This window comes from Hippocampus guttulatus, chromosome 3 (genome assembly GCF_054856545.1).
Source record: "Hippocampus guttulatus isolate MCC_2025c chromosome 3, RoL_Hgut_1.0, whole genome shotgun sequence".
Lineage (NCBI taxonomy): Eukaryota > Metazoa > Chordata > Actinopteri > Syngnathiformes > Syngnathidae > Hippocampus > Hippocampus guttulatus.
Window position 1 is genome coordinate 17581098 of NC_141263.1, and position 17886 is coordinate 17598983.

Sequence of the window (17886 nt, forward strand, 5' to 3'; positions counted from 1 at the left end):
AAAGAACATCTTAATTGGGAGTTGAAGTTGTCAATTTATGGATATTTGCATACAAGATGGCTGACAGCCTAACATAGCCAGGAAATATTCCACACCAACAAGAAGCTGGACCACAATCCGGATACCTGTCTGGTATTGAGATCTCTTCTCACCTGCTGCTCACTAAGAAATAACACAAACCTTAAGAACTAGGTAGACATCTGTTTTCTCTCCCTCTCTCTCTCTCTCCACTCTCTCTCTCTCTCTCTTGCTCTCTCTCCTCCTGTGTGTCCTCTGTGGCAACATCTGCTTCCTCCGCTACTCGTTCCCATCATGCAGTGGGCGTGCCCTTTGTGTTGCCTTGTGCAGCCTCATTGTTCTGGCCAATCATTGTCCCTTCCAATCTGTTCCCACGATGCACCACTAATGGCCAGAAGGCGCTGATGGAAGCTGGTGTCTCTGAAGGAATGACTCTGTCTTTACAACTACTTTAATCCCCCAGGGAGAGATGACAATAAACAACACTTGGAGAAAAAAAAGACAACAAAAACGAAGAAATGTAATGTAATCACCTCCGATGTGGTGGAGCGACTCGCCAGAAGGCTGAGGTGCTTTTGGCGCAGTATGGAATCAAAACATTTCATTGAATCATATTCTGTTGATATGAGTTGAGTTTGAGCAAAACAAAAAAAAAAGGAAAGAAGGAGGGGCACAGTCAGAATCAGTAAGTCAACAAGAGAGATGGAGCTCTGGGAAAAGATCAGAGTCGAGTCCCTGGGGAATGGCGACAGATGAAGTCGCTGAATAAGCTGTCTGTCATTGTGCGACTCGGGCTGCTGTGGTCACTTCGTTTGTTCACGAGCAACAATAGAGCGCGGCTGAGAGAGAAATCTCTATTTTCCCACAAGATTCGGCACTAAAAATCTGGAGTCATTGATGTTCTGCATAGGGATTTGACCTGGTGACAAATAGTGATGCTAATAAAATAATAAATAGTGGAGAGAGGTGCCCAGTCCGTGTGATTCTGCGTTTGAGTCATCTTTTCTGATGACCTAAATAGCAAACAGGAAATTAAAACAAACAAAAAGAGCCCTTCGAAAAGAAAATTGAGGATTACACTTGACAATTAATATTGATCAGTATAAAGACCATCAGAAACAAATGTATGACATAAAGTGCATTGAATGAGTTTTGAAAATAATTTATCATTTCACTGAATCTAACTCTGGCATAGAAATGTCAAATATTTCCCCAGACATTGCTTTAGCACACTGATTCCCAAGCGCGTAAAATTATCCAATTTCATTTCATTGGTCCAAAAATTATTTATCCATAACAGTAATAGACTAGACTACATTCTTTCATTATATGTACTTTTTGTGACATTTTTGCTCGGTGTTGTGCCGTGGGATTTTTGGTGTGTGTGTGTGTGTGTGTGTGTGTGTGTCTTTTCTCAATTCAAACAAGAACACTGCTTTCGAGCAAGGTTGTTTTTGCTGACCTACTGTATACTCACAATGTGCAGTTTTTCTTGAAAAGTCCACCTTGAAACTGAATTTTCAATAATGTACAACGTTCGTCTTACTCTGTCACCCATTGTGCAAATTGCCAGACTACATAGCTCACCCAATCATTGGACAAAATAATGTGGATGCTAGACAAAAGTAGTGTAGCGGAAATCTTTCAGAAAAAAAAACAGCCATTGCTTATTGTGTGCATGTGTCATGTGGCAGCATTTGTGATTCTGAAGGCTTTGGGCAGATTACACTCAAATGGCAACACATCGAAGCTAAAATCTGATTGGACATAGGACATAAAAAAAAAAGACATGGAAAAAAAATCAAATATACTAGTGGAGGCTTGACAGCCGAGAGTATGGCAATGAATAAATAATTTCCTACAATTTCATTTACCGTAAATTGTAAATGTAGGTCAGTGCTCCGAGTAGTGTTTAGGCCTTGCAGGCCCTGGCTCCTAACCATTGGTTGCATGGCAATTGACAGATTTTTAAAGGTTTTGCGGCCCCTTCGAAGAACCGACCGTTATTGGTTTCATTCCTGCCAGAAGCAGCTCCTGGCCTGCTATACGCAGTTAAGTAGAAGAACATGTTAGCAGCCAGTTGTTTCCGGGACTATCTTGCCCTCTGATACGTCAGGGGAAAAAGTAGGTCACCTTAACCAGATGGGCTCAAGTTTCCTCTTTTTGATGAAATCCATAGTGGTCTTAATTATCTGGTACATATTAACAATGGCAACAACAATGTAACCGTCTCCACTGAAGCTTGTACGGAGACCTGCTGTTGCGTCTGGGAGGACAAACCTGGTGGCAATGCACTCTTTCACCTCAACTCATAATACACCACTGTCAATGCAGGATGAATATGAATACATTTTTTTGGGGTGGTTCTTGTTTGAGGTTTGAAAAAGTCTCTTTTTTTGGTTTCATTGTCAACTGTGGAAAGAAGCATGCACTCAGAAACAAAGCCATTTGTTACTCTATAATATGAGAATGCAAAAAACAGTTCAGGAGTGAGTGGAGAGGGGCTACATGCTCAAGCACTTTATTAGTTCATTTTTTTTCTGAAAGTAAACTACAAGCCAGTCTCAAAACAGCAAATCGTTACAGGAAAATACTGTATGGAGGGCCCAAAACTACCATATGTGTTTTTGGCATGTGACAAGAAGCCAGAGTACCCAGAGATAAATCCACACAGGCAGGCCTGGTTTGGGTAATCTGTACAATCGCATTATTAAAATATTTGGGCTGCGACGCACACCCGTTATTTCCTTCTGGACTATGAATATATTTTGGTATAGTCAATCGACTTCATTTGAATCTGACTATGTTGTTGTCTTACAAATGTATTTTCAACATCGATTTCTTATGCCACTGTATTATATATACAGTATCACAAACTGCCTGTCTGCCTTTCATCCTTAGGACGTCACAGTCACACTAATTTACTAATAAATAAAAAAAACTAACTAAACTACTAATAAACTAAATTGCATACTCTCTGTACAAAACTGTTTTGAAAAATATATAAGATGCGTACAGTCAAAAGCGGTACTTGTAACAACAACAAATGATGGGAAACCCTCATGCTGTCACTCTCGTCAAGTTAGCATCAGTTGGTTGTGTAGTTTACCGAAAATGATACAGTATGAATAGTTTTCAAAGTAAGAGTACTAACAGGAAGTACCTATAAACTGCCTTAATCTTGCTAACATAACAGTGTTCCATCAACATGCCTGTGTTTAAGTGTAAAATTAAAATGTCTTATCCCATTAGACAAGACAATACGATACAAACATGACTCGCCTATTGGTCCATTTACCCAGTTTAACTATTTATTTTCTCAGACTTGGTTAAAGAAACAGATTGTGAGCATATAAGCATATTCAATTGTAATTTAGATTTTTAATTAATGCATAAATGCAATACAAATAGTGTTGGAGGGAATAGTCTTTTATTTTGGATTGAGACGCTAATAAGTGTAAAATTCTATATCTTCATTAAAATGTGAACTTAAGTGGGCTGGTCTGAGCCCTGAAACTCCAGGGCTGAAAATAAGTCTCATTCTTGTCCTGTACATAGGCAGGAGGAAAACACGTAAACTCCACACAGGAAGGCCCGGGCCCAGATTCAAACTCATGACCTCCTCTTAACTGTAGAGAGATGTACTAATCAGTCATCCACCGTACAGCCCAAATTGAAACACATTTTAAAAAATATTTTCATAAAAAGTCAAGGCTGCTCTCATTGAAAATGGGTTAATACTGTGGGCCATTTATTTTCTATATTCACGCATAAAACAAATGAAATAGTTTTATTCTTCTTTTCATTTAATGCGAAACATCTCTAAATTCCACTCCAATTGAAAACATTTTTGTTAATTCTAATCGAAAGAGCTTTTACCTAAAACATACTGTATTACTTCTTTACAGCCATAAAGTTTTTGTTTTGCTTGACACCATTTACATTTCTACATGTCTTTTTTTTTATTACTTTTTTACAATTTCAAGAGACAGCAAAAAAAAAAAAAAAAAAGGAGGGGGGGCGCACAAATGCATGGCTCTGGTGAGGGGAGGAGTTCTTAAACCTTTTACAAAAACTTTGTGGGTCCATTTTCACTGAAAGTAAGAATCACAATGTCATGCAAATAGAAAAAATGTCATTTAAGATTTTCTTCGAGGAGAGACACATGAATGGACAGTTTAATCAGCTTATAGCAGAGACACACTTAAACAACCTGTTCTCTGGATTGGATACGGTTCTGCCTACTACCCTCCACAATAAAAGGCATGGGTGGACTGAGTGAGTGTGCAAGAAAGGGACTAGCGCGGACAACTTTTTTTTTTTCATGCAGTACTTGTTTGATTTCTGATGCTAATATTTTGTGCTAAAATGCTCTTGATGGATGTTAATGAAACAGATACACGAATGGTCATAAGACAAAGTGTAGATCTAAGTCAGTTTTATTTATATAAGTGTGACGGCATAGGTTTTTTTTTCTACTTGCGTGCAAATACTTGTTTTGTTTTTCTATTTTCGCTTTGTCATCATGACAAGAAGACCTTTATTAGTCTCGCAATGGAGAAATTCCAGATTCACAGCAGCAAAGTTATGAAAGGAAGAAGTAGAACAACAAAATATAGGACCTGCTGGAAAGGCAGCCACTCACGCTGCGCCATTTTGAAGTCAAAATAACAAAAATAACACAACACAACACAACACATAGTACACAGACAGTCGTGCAATCACCACTTTTCTGCATACACGTTCTCTGAAGCAGTTATAGATGAAAGAGGAGAGGATCAAAGTGTCTCTTTCACCAGTGGATCAGAGACGTCATGCTGAAAATGTGCACACGTCTGCTACAAGCTATGTTTTGAAAGCAAACACAAAGCTATAGCGTACATTGACGAAAAAGAGATTGGCTCACGTAAAGGTTTTTGTTGTTCTTCTTCTTCTACTTCTTCTTCTAATGAATAAAGGATGTTAAATTATGACGGAAGTGACGCAACAGCACACAGTATGGCGGGAGCGGCAGACTACCACAGTCCTTAGTGGCCCGCGCGCCATAAGGACATTTAAAAACCGCAGTGTTTTATCGTACGCAGACACCCCAGAATGATATTCAAGCAAATTAATGCAGTGAAGCAAAATTTAAAAAATAGAATACCCGGTAAGTTAGAAAATCATATCATACTGTACTTTGTCATTGTATATGTACAGTGAGATTGAAGCAGACCTTCTCGGTGAATGGTGAAAACAATAAGTAAAGCACCACAAATGCTGCCAGCAACAGTTCCCATGGTGCATGTATGATGTGACGAAGAAAAAAAATCCACAGAAATGAAAATCATCAGTTTAATGCATTCCCCTCCAGTAGGTGGGCAGTGTTTTAATTGAAATTTGACAATGACTCACAGCAAGTGATTTGTCAAAGGAGAAATTGGTATTATAGAATGTGGTACAGTACTTTTCTTGATGTGTATCTGACCTGCAGTGAATCTAAAAAGTCAACACACCCCTGTTCAAATACCCAGATTTTGTGGATGACAAAATTAGACCAAGATAAATGATTTTAAAACGTATTTTTCAAAAAAGAAATTACAATTAATGTTAGAGAGGAAATAAAAATAAGCAATTGACATCATGTGTTTGCATAAGTGTGTACACCTTCCAATAACTGGAATGTTGCAATGTTCAGCATTAACACAATCACATTCAGCCTTGTGTTAAATGTGAGTTAGCATACACCTGTCAGCATTTATATTGCCTGTGATTAGCCCCAGTTAGGGGTTGTTTTTGTCGGCGTTTCCTGTCTTTTTTTTGTTTGTTTGTTTTGTTTTGTTTTTTTGCTTTGCTTAGCTTTCTAGCTGGAGGTTTTGTGCTTGCAACCGACTTCTACTTCAAACTGTTCATAATTCCTTCCATCTGATCTAAGACTAGTTCCAGCTGAAGGCAAACAACCTCAAAGCATAATGCTGCTATGCCCGTGCTGCGCTGTAGACAGACCCTTTGGAATTTGTTTCATTGGATGATGATACATTTCCCACATGTGAGATTTTAAGAATATGCAACGAGGTCTCTGCTCCAAAATAAAAACAAACGTCAGGAAAAACTTAATAAAATAACATCTGAAATGTATTTGATCTTAATCAGAGTGACTTTAAATGGTGGCAGGTGTGTGCCGACTCCCATTTAACAATGAGCTTGATTCATTCTGTATTCAGCCCAGTTATAAAAAGATGTGCATACTTCTGCAACCACATTATTTAAGTTTATTTTTTACGTCCCCTTTTGACTAAAAATAAATAAAAATCAATTAAGTTGTACAAAGTTTTTAAATGATTGAGCTTGGTCTCATTTTCTTCTCTTTGTTTTGTTGGCTTGCCTTTTTTTTTTTTATGTCTGGAAAACACACATACACCATGGCCTTCTATTTGTACGTTTTAGCGTGAAGGACTGGGGCTATGTCCCTCAGCAGTTCAAAGAGGGCTGTTCTTTCTATGAAGCATATGGCATCCAGTGACCATGGCTTTGTGTGACTATTGACACCAGAGGGAGGATGCGAGTGTGTGCGGTTGTTCAGGGCCACAGGACAGCCTAGTGGCAACAAAAGACAGGCCCTAAGCCTGTCTCCTGTGATTTTCCAACTCAGCGAAAAAGCTTTTGTGGCAGTGGAAAAAAAAGTTAAGTTAAAAAGCTCACCATGGTATGTGCTAACAACCACCCGCCGCTTGTGTAATACAAGCAAATACTTTTTAAGCGGTCACAGTCTCAGTCTTTGAGAGTCAAAATATCCCGCGATTGCCCCTAAGCGCTGGCCCAGTGACCGCTTCCGCCTGCTGCCGCACGTGGTCATTCCAAATGTGTCGCATGACTCACACCATTGTGTGAAGGCCGTCATAGTCCAGAACATCTTAAACCGATTTCACGCAAACACAAGTTGTTTTATCTGTGTTTTGGCCTTATTCTATCGTCTACATGCAAATTAAGATTTACGCTGACTTTTTTGAAAAACTTACCACGACATGATTGCAAGATACAGTATGTGATGAAGTCTTGAGTTGGTTATGTTTGTTTGAAATGAGTTTTTTAATCATTTTTTAACAGATAAAATCTAGGTCAACTTGTATCAGAATGATTGAAGTATGGCGAATAAAATGAGCAACTCTTGATCCAAAACATTAGAGAATGTGTCAAACACGGTGAAGGCAATATTATGGAAAGTGTGTGTGGAGTATAAGCGTTACAACTCAAGACTTTTGGATGGCAAAGTAATAGATTACTCATAAATGAAAAACTCAGCGGGCGCCATCATGGTGGTCGACTGATTAGTACGTTGGCCTCGCAGTGCAGAGGTGCAGGGGTTGATTCCGGCTCCGGCCTTCTTGTGTGGAGTTTGCATGTTCTCCCCGTGCCTGCGTGGGTTTTCTACGGGTACTCCGGTTTCCTCGCACATTCCAAAAAACATGCATGGCAGGTTAATGGAACACTCCAAATTGTCCCATGGTGTGAGTGTTAGCACGAATGTTTGTTCGTCTCTGTGTGCCCTGGCAACCTACTGCCCGAAGACAGCTGGGATAGCCTCCAGCATGACCCTTGTGAGGATAAACAGATTAGAAAATGGATGGATGGATGGAAAAACTCAGTTGCCTGATTTCAAACCAACAGACTCAAACATGCTCTTCACGCGCTGAACTCAGAAAAGAAGCAATTCTTAGCCTCAAACAATCAGCACTTGATTACGATGGATTTTTTTTTTACCCAAGTGAAAAATAGGATGACACGGTTTTTTATAAATATGCAATGGTCCAAATAGTTTGAAGCAAATGAAACTGTTCACTCTCTACATGAAGTGCCTGTAATTTTGAAATGGTCACTGCCATGTTTTGTGAAACCTCTTACCATAAATTAAAGCAATTTACGGAGGCAACATATAAACATTTGTCACCGCCGAAATGTTGTGGGCCTATGCGTGCATTATGTTTATCCAAATGTTTTGCCTTATTTTTATAAGTATTTATAACACTTCAAGTCAAATTACTTTGTTTGATGAATAATTCTACACACCCAGTGGTCACCAAATGACATGTATATGCACATGGACGCATTAAGACACATATGCAGACGCATACACATACGCACATCATAGTCAGACAGGGGCCACCGGCACTAAATCCAGACTGTGGTTTCCCTCTCCAGCTATAAATATCCCTCCGCTTTAAACAAGATCACACACACACACACACACAGATATTCAAGACATTCTTCAGACAAAACTTTCTTCGAGAAATCTGTCAAGACACATAACTAACAAAATTATAAAGTGATGTCTGTGTCATACCCATGCACATTCACACACATACATGCAAAGAGATCACTCTCGGTCTTGCAAATTGATCTATGATTATGGGGTGTATCTTTGTCTCATTTAGTGGTTCCACAGGAGACAGTCTTCTGCCCCGTTACACACAAACATGCGCACAGACACACACAAACACATACCATGACACTATCATTTGGCAACAAGAAATCCCTCTCCTATTTGTTGGATTGTTTTGACTCAAGCCTAAAATATCTCATGGGAAATAAATTGTTTCCATTTCTCACATACATTTTTCTCCATGCATCAACGGGACTGACTTCTATGACGTCCTGCGATTACACCTTCGGCAAACATGAAGACACACATTCCAACACTGACGTACTAATATTTTCTCTTTTATTTTGGAAAAATATTGCGCATTTTTTCCAGCAAACAAAAATCACAGGCTCTGTACAGACATACAATTTTTCTTTTAAATACAACACAGTCACAGTGGTCTCAAGTGCCTAACACATACATACACTCATACATACATACATACATACATACATACATACATACATACATAAAAAAAACAATCATACTTAAATTATAACACAAAATATCACACCAAATTGGAACACAAATAATAATTAAATTAAAAGAACATCTTTGTTTCAATAATAAAAAATACGATTTAAAAACATGAATCGCATGAGGCTAACCAATGATGAGCAGGCAAGGGCGATCGATGGTGGCTAAATGATGACTGGCTAACAGTTGGAAGACGCAAATGACCTTGTCTGTGCTCACACTCTCTCATCAACGCAAGTTACACACGTGCACCCCCGTAGTGCAAGGAGGTCTTGGCAGTTCCGATGACTCCATCATTGTTTGACATAGACACACAACAGCGTCAGAGGTTGGGCCAAACAACTCTATAGTGGTAGTAAAATAACCCATGAGCTGTGTGTGATTATTTTCAGTGATTTTTTTTTTTTTTTTTGCATGTAAAATTCAGCTTGTATTATCAAGGAATATTTTGCCAAAATGATTGCCCTGTGTATCCAGAGCTTCAGGGTCAGGGGCCAGTATGGCCCAACAGGATCCATGTTGGATCGATTTGCAGTCAATACTGGAGTCTTCACTTCTGTACGTTTCTGCTGAGAACCAGCTCAGCGGACACAGCCTGTCAGTGCTGCAGACTTAAAGATGTGTAGTCGGACCACTTGTGTTCTGAAAAAAGAAATCTATGATCTTTTCGGAAATTGTCTCCAGTGCCTTGGAAAGACTTCCACCCTTTGCCATGTCTACACTCTGTCCTCTGCAGCACTGTACAGAACATCACCTATGACAGCTTTGACACTGTACTTTAATAACGATAGCACATAGCACAGTACTACAACTCATAAGCTCCCAGTACTCCAAAGGTACCACTCTGTTCATTCGATCAGTACTCCACAGTACTACTATTTCATCATCCAGGCCAACGCTCCCTTGGATCCACCTCGATGTCAATACTGTATTAGATATGAAGCACTTCCATTGTCCTTCAGCAAAAGTCATTGGATAGCATAAGTACTTAGTCCATCATTGTTTCAAATTTGAACAAGGCATGCGCTACTTCAGGTGCTTGGAAGATACTTTGTAGGGCTGAGCATCAATTATGAAAGCGATGTCCTCATTTGAGGTCATCATTGTCCAAAATTCACTGACTCTGCATTGGTTCAGTGTCACCTTGGCTCCAGGATCCTTCGGTAAATTCCACGGAACAGCAGCAAACCGCAGGAGTAAAACCTCCCGGAGACAAGCTGAGCTGTACTGCTCAGGGTTAGCGAGGACCACCATCGCCCAGAGATTGATCACGATGAGTATCAAACCTGAAAGACAAATGACATCTTTACAAATGCACTCCATTTCATGACAAATCAATGCCTCACTGCCGGTAGAAGTTCTGTCTACTCAGTATGCAAGAAATTATGTCTCACCTCTGTCGCGATTAAGCACTCGTCTTTCTGGTCCGACATGACATACACAGACTGGTATTTGGTGTCTGTGGCGCACTGGTACTTGCTCTCACCACTGGCGCTGCAGTGATATTCAACATCACAGCTTGACTGGTATTTGACATTACTGGATGATTGGGATTTAAGATCACTGCCGGCATGTTGCTTCAGATCGTAGGATGATGGATACATGGTTTCGCTGCAGCTTGGTGACTCTTCCGCTTGTTTCGCTTCTGATGCATCACTACATGACAGAGACGGAGGGACATTGGGAATTCAACGAAATGAATATAATTTCTGAGCATGGGTTTATAATATGTTTGACCACCATGTACCTGTTCTGTCTTTTCCTGTATATTTCCTCAGTATCAAACTCTCCCAGCAGCTCACACTTCACCTGTGGCACGTCGTGGTCCTCCTGTTTGCACAGTGACACCTCCTCAGGCCACAACTCGTGGACGAGGTTATACTCCACACTGGAGTAGCGAGACTTGAAGCCTTGCTTCTCTGATCCACCAAGCCCATTCAGCCCGCTGATCCCACTCAGACCACCAAGCGAACCAGCCAGTTCAGAATGGTAATCTGCCTTTTTGTTGGTGTTTTTAATGGATGTTGTCATGACAGTGACCAGCTCCTTGTCACTGCGGAGGCAATTGTTGGTGGTCGTCAGGTTGTTCATTGTTTCGTGGCTGTCGCTTCGGACGCTGTCGCTGCGATGACTGTGCCGCTCCTGTAGTTTGACCCGGGCGTAGACCACCAACACAGAGCAACCGATGAGAATCACCAGAACTAGGAAGACGCCAGCGCACACGGCGGTCCAGGGAAAACCGCTGTCGTCGTTGTCGTCATCGTCAAAGCTTTCGCTTTCCAGTGAGGAATATCGTCGGTCCGGTCCATCCACCACCGGCTGACCCTTGGGAACTTCTGGTAAGAGGAACTGGCAGTTGTGCCCGCCGTAGTCTGGCAAGCAGGCGCACACATAGCGACCACCGCGCTCATGGCAAGTGGCTCCATTGTGGCAAGGATTGTGAGCACAGCGGGAGATGGGGGAACTGCAGTTTTTGCCAGTATACCCTGCACAAGAAACCAGTCTTAGGAGTCTGCTTGTGTGTATGGTGTACTCTAAAACAGGAAAGGTAAGTCATTTTGAATATGAAATCATACCTGGTGGGCAGGTGCATGTGTAGCCATGTGCTCCCTCCTGGCATGTCCCACCATTCTGACAAGGAAAAGACAGACAATGTCCAGAGAGGCCACTGCTACTGTCCTCACAGTTGGTACCAGAAAACCCTTCAGTACACTGACAGAGGTACGAGTTCACTAAATCCACACATTCTGCTCCTGCAGAGGGAAAAGTAGTACGAAGTCAGCGTGGAAATCACTGATATTTCACATGTCGGTGTTGGCGTTCGTGATGTTGCCGCACTAACAAGCAAGCAGAGGAATGCCTACCATTTAAGCAGGGGTTGGATGAGCAGTGGTCAATTTTTTTTTCACAATTGAATCCAGCGTATCCCATGGGGCACTGGCAGAAGTAGCCCCCCTCCGGGTTGTCGACACAGCGTCCAGCATTGAAGCAAGGCCCATCCGCACAGCTACTGGCACTCAACTCACAGTTGTTGCCATAGAAACCAAGTGGACAGGTGCACTGATAGCTTCCGTCTTGGTCCTATATTAGAAAGGAGGTAAAAGATGATCGGTTTTCTTGTTTCGGTGAACATTTTTATTGACGGTTGTCTCTTATACTTACGGAGCAGCTGCCACCATTGCGACAGGGGTTTCCAGAACATTCATTGACCTCGATCTCACAGCTGGCACCTGTATAGCCAGGTGGACAGGAGCATGTGTAGCTGCCCTGGCCAGTGTTGGTACACGTGGCACCATTGAGACATGGCTTGTGGTGTGTACAGTAGTTGAGATCTGAAAACAGCAAGAAAAAAGGTATCAAAGCAAGATTTTTTTTTTGTTGTTGTTGTTGAAAGTTTAATCTTTTGGCACGCAAGGAACCATATTGCAACTGAATGCATAAATCCAAGAGACTCACCCTGGTTGCAGAAGAGGCCGCCCCATCCCTCCTGGCAGTTGCACTGCCAGGGTTGTTGGCACGTACCATGGAGGCAGCCCGGGTAACGGATACAGTCATCACAGTAACGACCACTGAATCCCACGCGGCACCTAGAAGCCATCATGAATCAAATGCCGTTAGTAACAAAGCCAAGACCATCCCAGTGTGAGTGTCTGTTAAAAATGGGGGGGACAACAAGTCATTTCTCAACTTACTTGCATTCACCAGGTTTCTCACAGAAGCCGTGATCTTCATCACAGCCGGGAAGACAAATTGCTACAGAAATGAAAAACAAAGCAAGAAGGTGAGTAAAGCAAAATGCCTTATCTGTATGTTTGTTCTGTGGGCTGTTTTGTGGCTTTGCCACCATTTCCTTTACCTGCTCACCTGTCTCTCAGTCTTTCATTCTATACTTTGAGCCACTGATAGGAGACCGATAAAAAACACAGCTGTCACAGGGCAAAACAGTCAAATAGAGCAATTAGGGTCAGGAGGCCATTCCTGATAAAGACCACTCACTGCCGAGTATTAGTTTAGACTGTGCTGCACAATTTGCTGGACTGTTTACCTTCAAGACTTTGCTGCTATGGTGGCTTTGGATACCAAAGAATGGGGGTGGTGGTGGTGGGGGGGGGGGGGGGGGGTGAATTCGGGTTTTAGTGTCCAAAGCCACCATAGCAGCCAATGGGCCCTCTCTATTAACACGGTTGCTCTCCAACACAAAAGCATCCCACACAAAGACGCCTTTCTCCCTCTTGACTGTGGCTCCGGAGTCTTTTTTTCCTCACTCTTGCCCACTACCCCCTTCCCAACGACCACCACCTATACAACTGTACACCTATAGCGCCCTCTCTGATCTGTTTCTCCTCTCTTTCCCATCATTCTGTCCTGTTTCTATTTCTTCTCCTCTCGCCTTCAGCATCCCTCCTTTCCTCCTCCCATCTCTGCTCGCACCCAGCCCAGCATCCCCCCCCCCACCTCCACCCCTCTTCCAACCACCTCTCTCCCAGGGCCAGCTGGTCTGTGTGGCGCTAACCACCAGACAGCTGCTCCATTGTCTCCTTGCAGCGAGCAGCTGCCCCCTGAACAACAATACACAGCCCCGCTTGGCCAATCACCGGCTCGGGCCACAACAATGCAGGACCCCCACTTGGCCAATCGGGGAGGAGGTTTGGGGGTGAGGAGGCCCCAGTGGTCTAATGGAAGGCACGCGGCGTGTGAATTACTGAGGAGCCACTGCGGCTCATTAGAATGGAGGCCTCTGGTGCTTGGGGATAACTAACTGACGCCTGTTGCACACGGGCCCTGCATTAGGACACAGGGAAGGGGGGCTTGGGGTCCTTGAACAGCAGCGACAGCCAAGTGACTGTTGGAGTTGCTAACTTTATAAATGACTACTGGATGCCATTTGAAGCCATTATCACAGGTCAAGTTTTGACGCATGATGGAATATGATGTACTTTGCTCTGCGCTACATAGACAGCTATTGGTGAATTTTAATATTCGGTAAATTAGTAACAGTAACAGGAGGAATATCACTGCACCAATTATATCCCAAGCAGGCCGAATGTCAACAAATCAATCGAGACTTACGTTCAGTGCAGTACTGTCCCTTCCAGCCAGAGTTGCAAATGATCTCGCCACGCTCTCCGCAGGTGAAGTGTCCAAAGGCATCGTCTCGGGGCCGACAGAACACGGAGCAGCCCTCGCCATAATAATGCTCGTCACACAGGAAGCGGTAGGAGTAACGTAGCTCCGTCCTGCCTGCTGTCTGCATGTCTTTGGACCATTCCTCTCCAACTGTTAGGTGACGCTGAGTGGTGATGCGGCTGATGAGGTGCTCTGGGTTGTCTGTAAAAGTCACCCAGACACGGCAACTCATTGGTCATTTGTTTTTCATGCACTTTATGCTGCAGAGTATGACACTATCATCGGGATTCAAAACCCAACAGTTATTTTTGCATGTGTACGTATCTGCGTTTTACACAGTGACCAGCACATTTTCCCGAATCGCCACACGTCTGAGCTGTGCTCAGTTTAGTCATCATCAGTGTTATCATTATGTGATAAGATAAGACTCGCAGGTGACACCTGCCCAAAGTGTGTCCTTTATCTCACGCCTTGTTACAGCCACCTTCATGTTTGCTTTACTAATGCAACAGCCATTATTATAACTCCAACCCTTAAATCTTTGTTCACATCCCATTGAGCTCAGAATGAAGTTATTAAATCAGATAACAAGTTCCGTGTTATTGTTTTGAGCTTCGATCACTTGAATTAGGTGAAGAAATGTCATTAAACAAAGTTGTTACTAGTGTAACCTGTTTTTTGACTATTTTGTGTGGATTTTTACAGTACGGGTCAAAATGACCCACAACATGATCAATGTGATTTTTTTTCAACATAATATGAGGGTTAAAGAAGAAAACATTGCCACAATTAGCCTGCTGTCGTGTCTTCAGGTTACACTGCCGTTTCTCTGCCTGTCACCCACCTGTTGCCAGGTCGTCCAGGGAGTCTGTGTGCAGAGCCTCAATGATCAGTGAAAATGTCCCCTGGGGGAGAAAAAAAAGAGAGACACGGAGAGTCAACAGCTGCTCAGCCTGCAGAGCCGCATGAGGAAAGGGGGAAGGGGTGGGGGGGGGGGCTGGCAATAGGGACGCCTCCCAATAAACTACATAGCCTCATTGAAACGCTCTTGATTCGGATCCTAATAAGGCTCACGACGACCTGCTTCCCTTTCACGACCCTGCGACTATCGCACCAGGACTCCGTCGCGAAGCAAACGAGGCGGAATTTCACGCTGCGCTGCCAATGATGTGCCAACTCGGAGGATGTTAAATTTCCCACCACGCCTGGTCGGAGAGAGGCGTTTGGTGAAAACACCACCCGACCGAATCCCAACCCCCATGCGCCCGCGACCCCCCCCCCCAACACCCCTCCTAACCCCACATACACGTACACTCTACTACAATAGAGCTTCTCACACACTGCTGACAAAGACCCTCACAATTTGGGGAGCATCTGTTGTGTTTTATAACTTTTAGAGTCAATGTGCTCCGATGGAACAAAACGATAGAATTTATAAATCGCTCCATTTAAATTCGCAGCTGCGAAACAACAAATGTTTTAAAATGACAAATATCACGATTTCTTGAGTCACTCACCGGCCATGTGAAGCCGAAATTGAAGCGGATCGGGTTGGTGAAGGTGTCCGCGTTCGTTTCGGGCACCTGGAAGGAGTTGGAGCCCAGAACTGGGGTCACCGCACCGCCGTACGTGCAGGGGGGCTCAGGAGACACGTTGGCCTGGTAGTGCTTTAGACAGATCCGGAAGAAAGTCTTGCACTCGCACTGCTGGTGGCCCAGCTGATGAGCCGAACCGCCGCCGCCGCCGCCGGGGCAACAGTTGGCGTTGCCCGACACCCCTTTTTTGTTTAGAAATTCCTGCAGCTTGAGCTCAAACACCCCCGAGCACAAAACCTAAAGTCGTAGCATACACACAGGTGATATTAGAAACAAGCAGGCCGAACGATCATAAGGCTGCTGTCATTTAGGTGGGTTAACACTGAATTAAAATCGACAGATAATCATTGAGTAAAAACGAAGCCGTTGAGCGCCGTGCCGTTAAAATCGATGCTACAATACCTGGCAGGTGAAAAGGGAGAGCGTGACAACTAAGGTCAGACGCAGGCGTCCCATTGTGTTGACAGCCCGTTCAAAATAATCGCTCAAAGCTCCACAGGTTGGTGCAGCTCAACTCAAAAAAACATGGAGAAAGTTTGATGGGCTGGTCCTTAAATCAGAATTCACTTTCCTTATGATTGTCTCTTTTCCCAGACAAGCCTCTTTTTTTATTTAGGATTTTTTTTAAACCAATAAATAATCCGCAGCAGAATGATCCTTGGGGGAAATCCCTGTATGAAATAATTCCAAATAATCTTGCGCAAAAAAAAAAAAAGTGGGCGTCCTTGTTGTTTTCTCCCTCTTGATTGATGAAATACGGGTCCCGAGCGAGGAAAACAAGTTTGCTTCGGTCTCACTCGGGTTAACTGTGCGTGTGTCTGATGGCTCGACGCTCCTGTACAGGCTTTTATATCAGACCAGAACGCGCAGGGTAATAAGATGCAAATAAGGCCCTCTGCTCCTCTTCTTCCCCTCCCTCCACCACCACAAGTCCGCCCCGGGGCCATCACAAAAAAAAAGTGGGGTTGTGGGGGGTGCACTCCACACACAACTTTTTTTTTCTAGGACCACCCCCTCCTCGCTCTTGTCTCTTTCTCTCAAAGGGACACACCAAATGGCTATAGAGAGCTGTTAAATGTACAACAACCCCTCGCTTCCCCTCCTGATACCCCAACCCTTCTCCTTTTACATTCCGACATTTTTTTGAACCCACGAAACCATCGCAGCGCTGAGCTGAACCGCAGGAAGGGCCGATCGCGGACCTCGAATTATTGTTATACTGCACGTTGAAGTCAGCCCGGCACACCCCCGCGAGCGAAAGCTCATCGTCCAAGCGTTCACCTCGGACCATCTGCCGAGCCGCATTCCTTTAGTGTAAGACCTGGCGCGGCTTTCACATGTTCACACTCCACATGGCCTCTTCTAATGGGCTTATCTTTAATTTGTGGCCGCTTGATGCACAACTTTACACCTCGTCAAGCGCATTCATGCCACTGACTGATGACGCATTGAGGATTTTTATTCCGGTAACCAATGAAATGCCTAAACACGCTCCCCAAAAGTGCGCAAATGTGCATCCAAACAAGTAGGACACGCAAGTCATCTTCTGTGTAGGACTGATTCTCTTTGGATGCAAGCAGTAAAAAGAGACTTGGTGGTGTGTCACTCGCGTGGCTGTCATTAAGGGACTTTGAGGGGGGAAAGAGGAGCGTGTGTGTGTGTGTGTGTGTGTGTGTGTGTGTGTGTGTGTGTGTGTGTGTGTGTGTGTGTAGAGGGGGCACATACAGGGAGTAAAGTTTTTCTCTTTGTGCTTTCAGCTGTATGGTAATTGGGCCAGCAGCACCTGCTCTCCCACAATAATACAACACCAGAAAGAGAGAGAGAGAGAGAGAGAGAGAGAGAGAGAGTCTCATCAGGTTTGATAATATCACCGTTCTGCATGCAATCACATCACAGGACCCAATGCAAATCCCTACACTGGATTTGGGATGTGCATCTGCGTCTTTCCTCAGAGAATTTGCACGTGTTTGCATGATGTTAATAAGAGCTTATGGCAGCCATTTTCGCCAAAAACCTGATTTTAACATGAGCTATACTGCTTTATGGATCATCTAATGGGGTTTACTACACTTATAATTGATCTTGCATTCAACAAATGCCAAGCCTAATAAATGTCACCAAGCTTTTTCATAGCCTTGCACTTAGAGTCACTGTCAATACAGTCCTTTTTGATGATATTAGAAAACCTGTATTGTAAATTCTGCCTTTAAAAAAAACACAATTATGCAATTTTTATTTATACTGTCAGAAATGTATCACTTTACCATTGTG

The 17886-nt window shown here is 43.3% G+C and overlaps 1 protein-coding gene across 1 annotated transcript; it reads right to left on the reverse strand.

The window, feature by feature from the left end:
- Window positions 1–8694: 8694 nt before the first annotated feature.
- Window positions 8695–16414, reverse strand: dldh (dihydrolipoamide dehydrogenase). Its single transcript, XM_086107606.1, has 12 exons — window positions 16018–16414; window positions 15538–15852; window positions 14865–14925; window positions 13964–14221; window positions 12586–12646; window positions 12350–12480; window positions 12056–12225; window positions 11758–11974; window positions 11470–11646; window positions 10641–11379; window positions 10288–10549; window positions 8695–10179 (listed from the first exon to the last, which is right to left on the reverse strand). Exons 1-12 carry the CDS (start codon window positions 16069–16071, stop codon window positions 10174–10176), a joined length of 2451 nt encoding a protein of 816 aa, XP_085963732.1. The 5' UTR covers window positions 16072–16414; the 3' UTR covers window positions 8695–10173.
- Between the last annotated feature and the right edge of the window lie 1472 nt (window positions 16415–17886).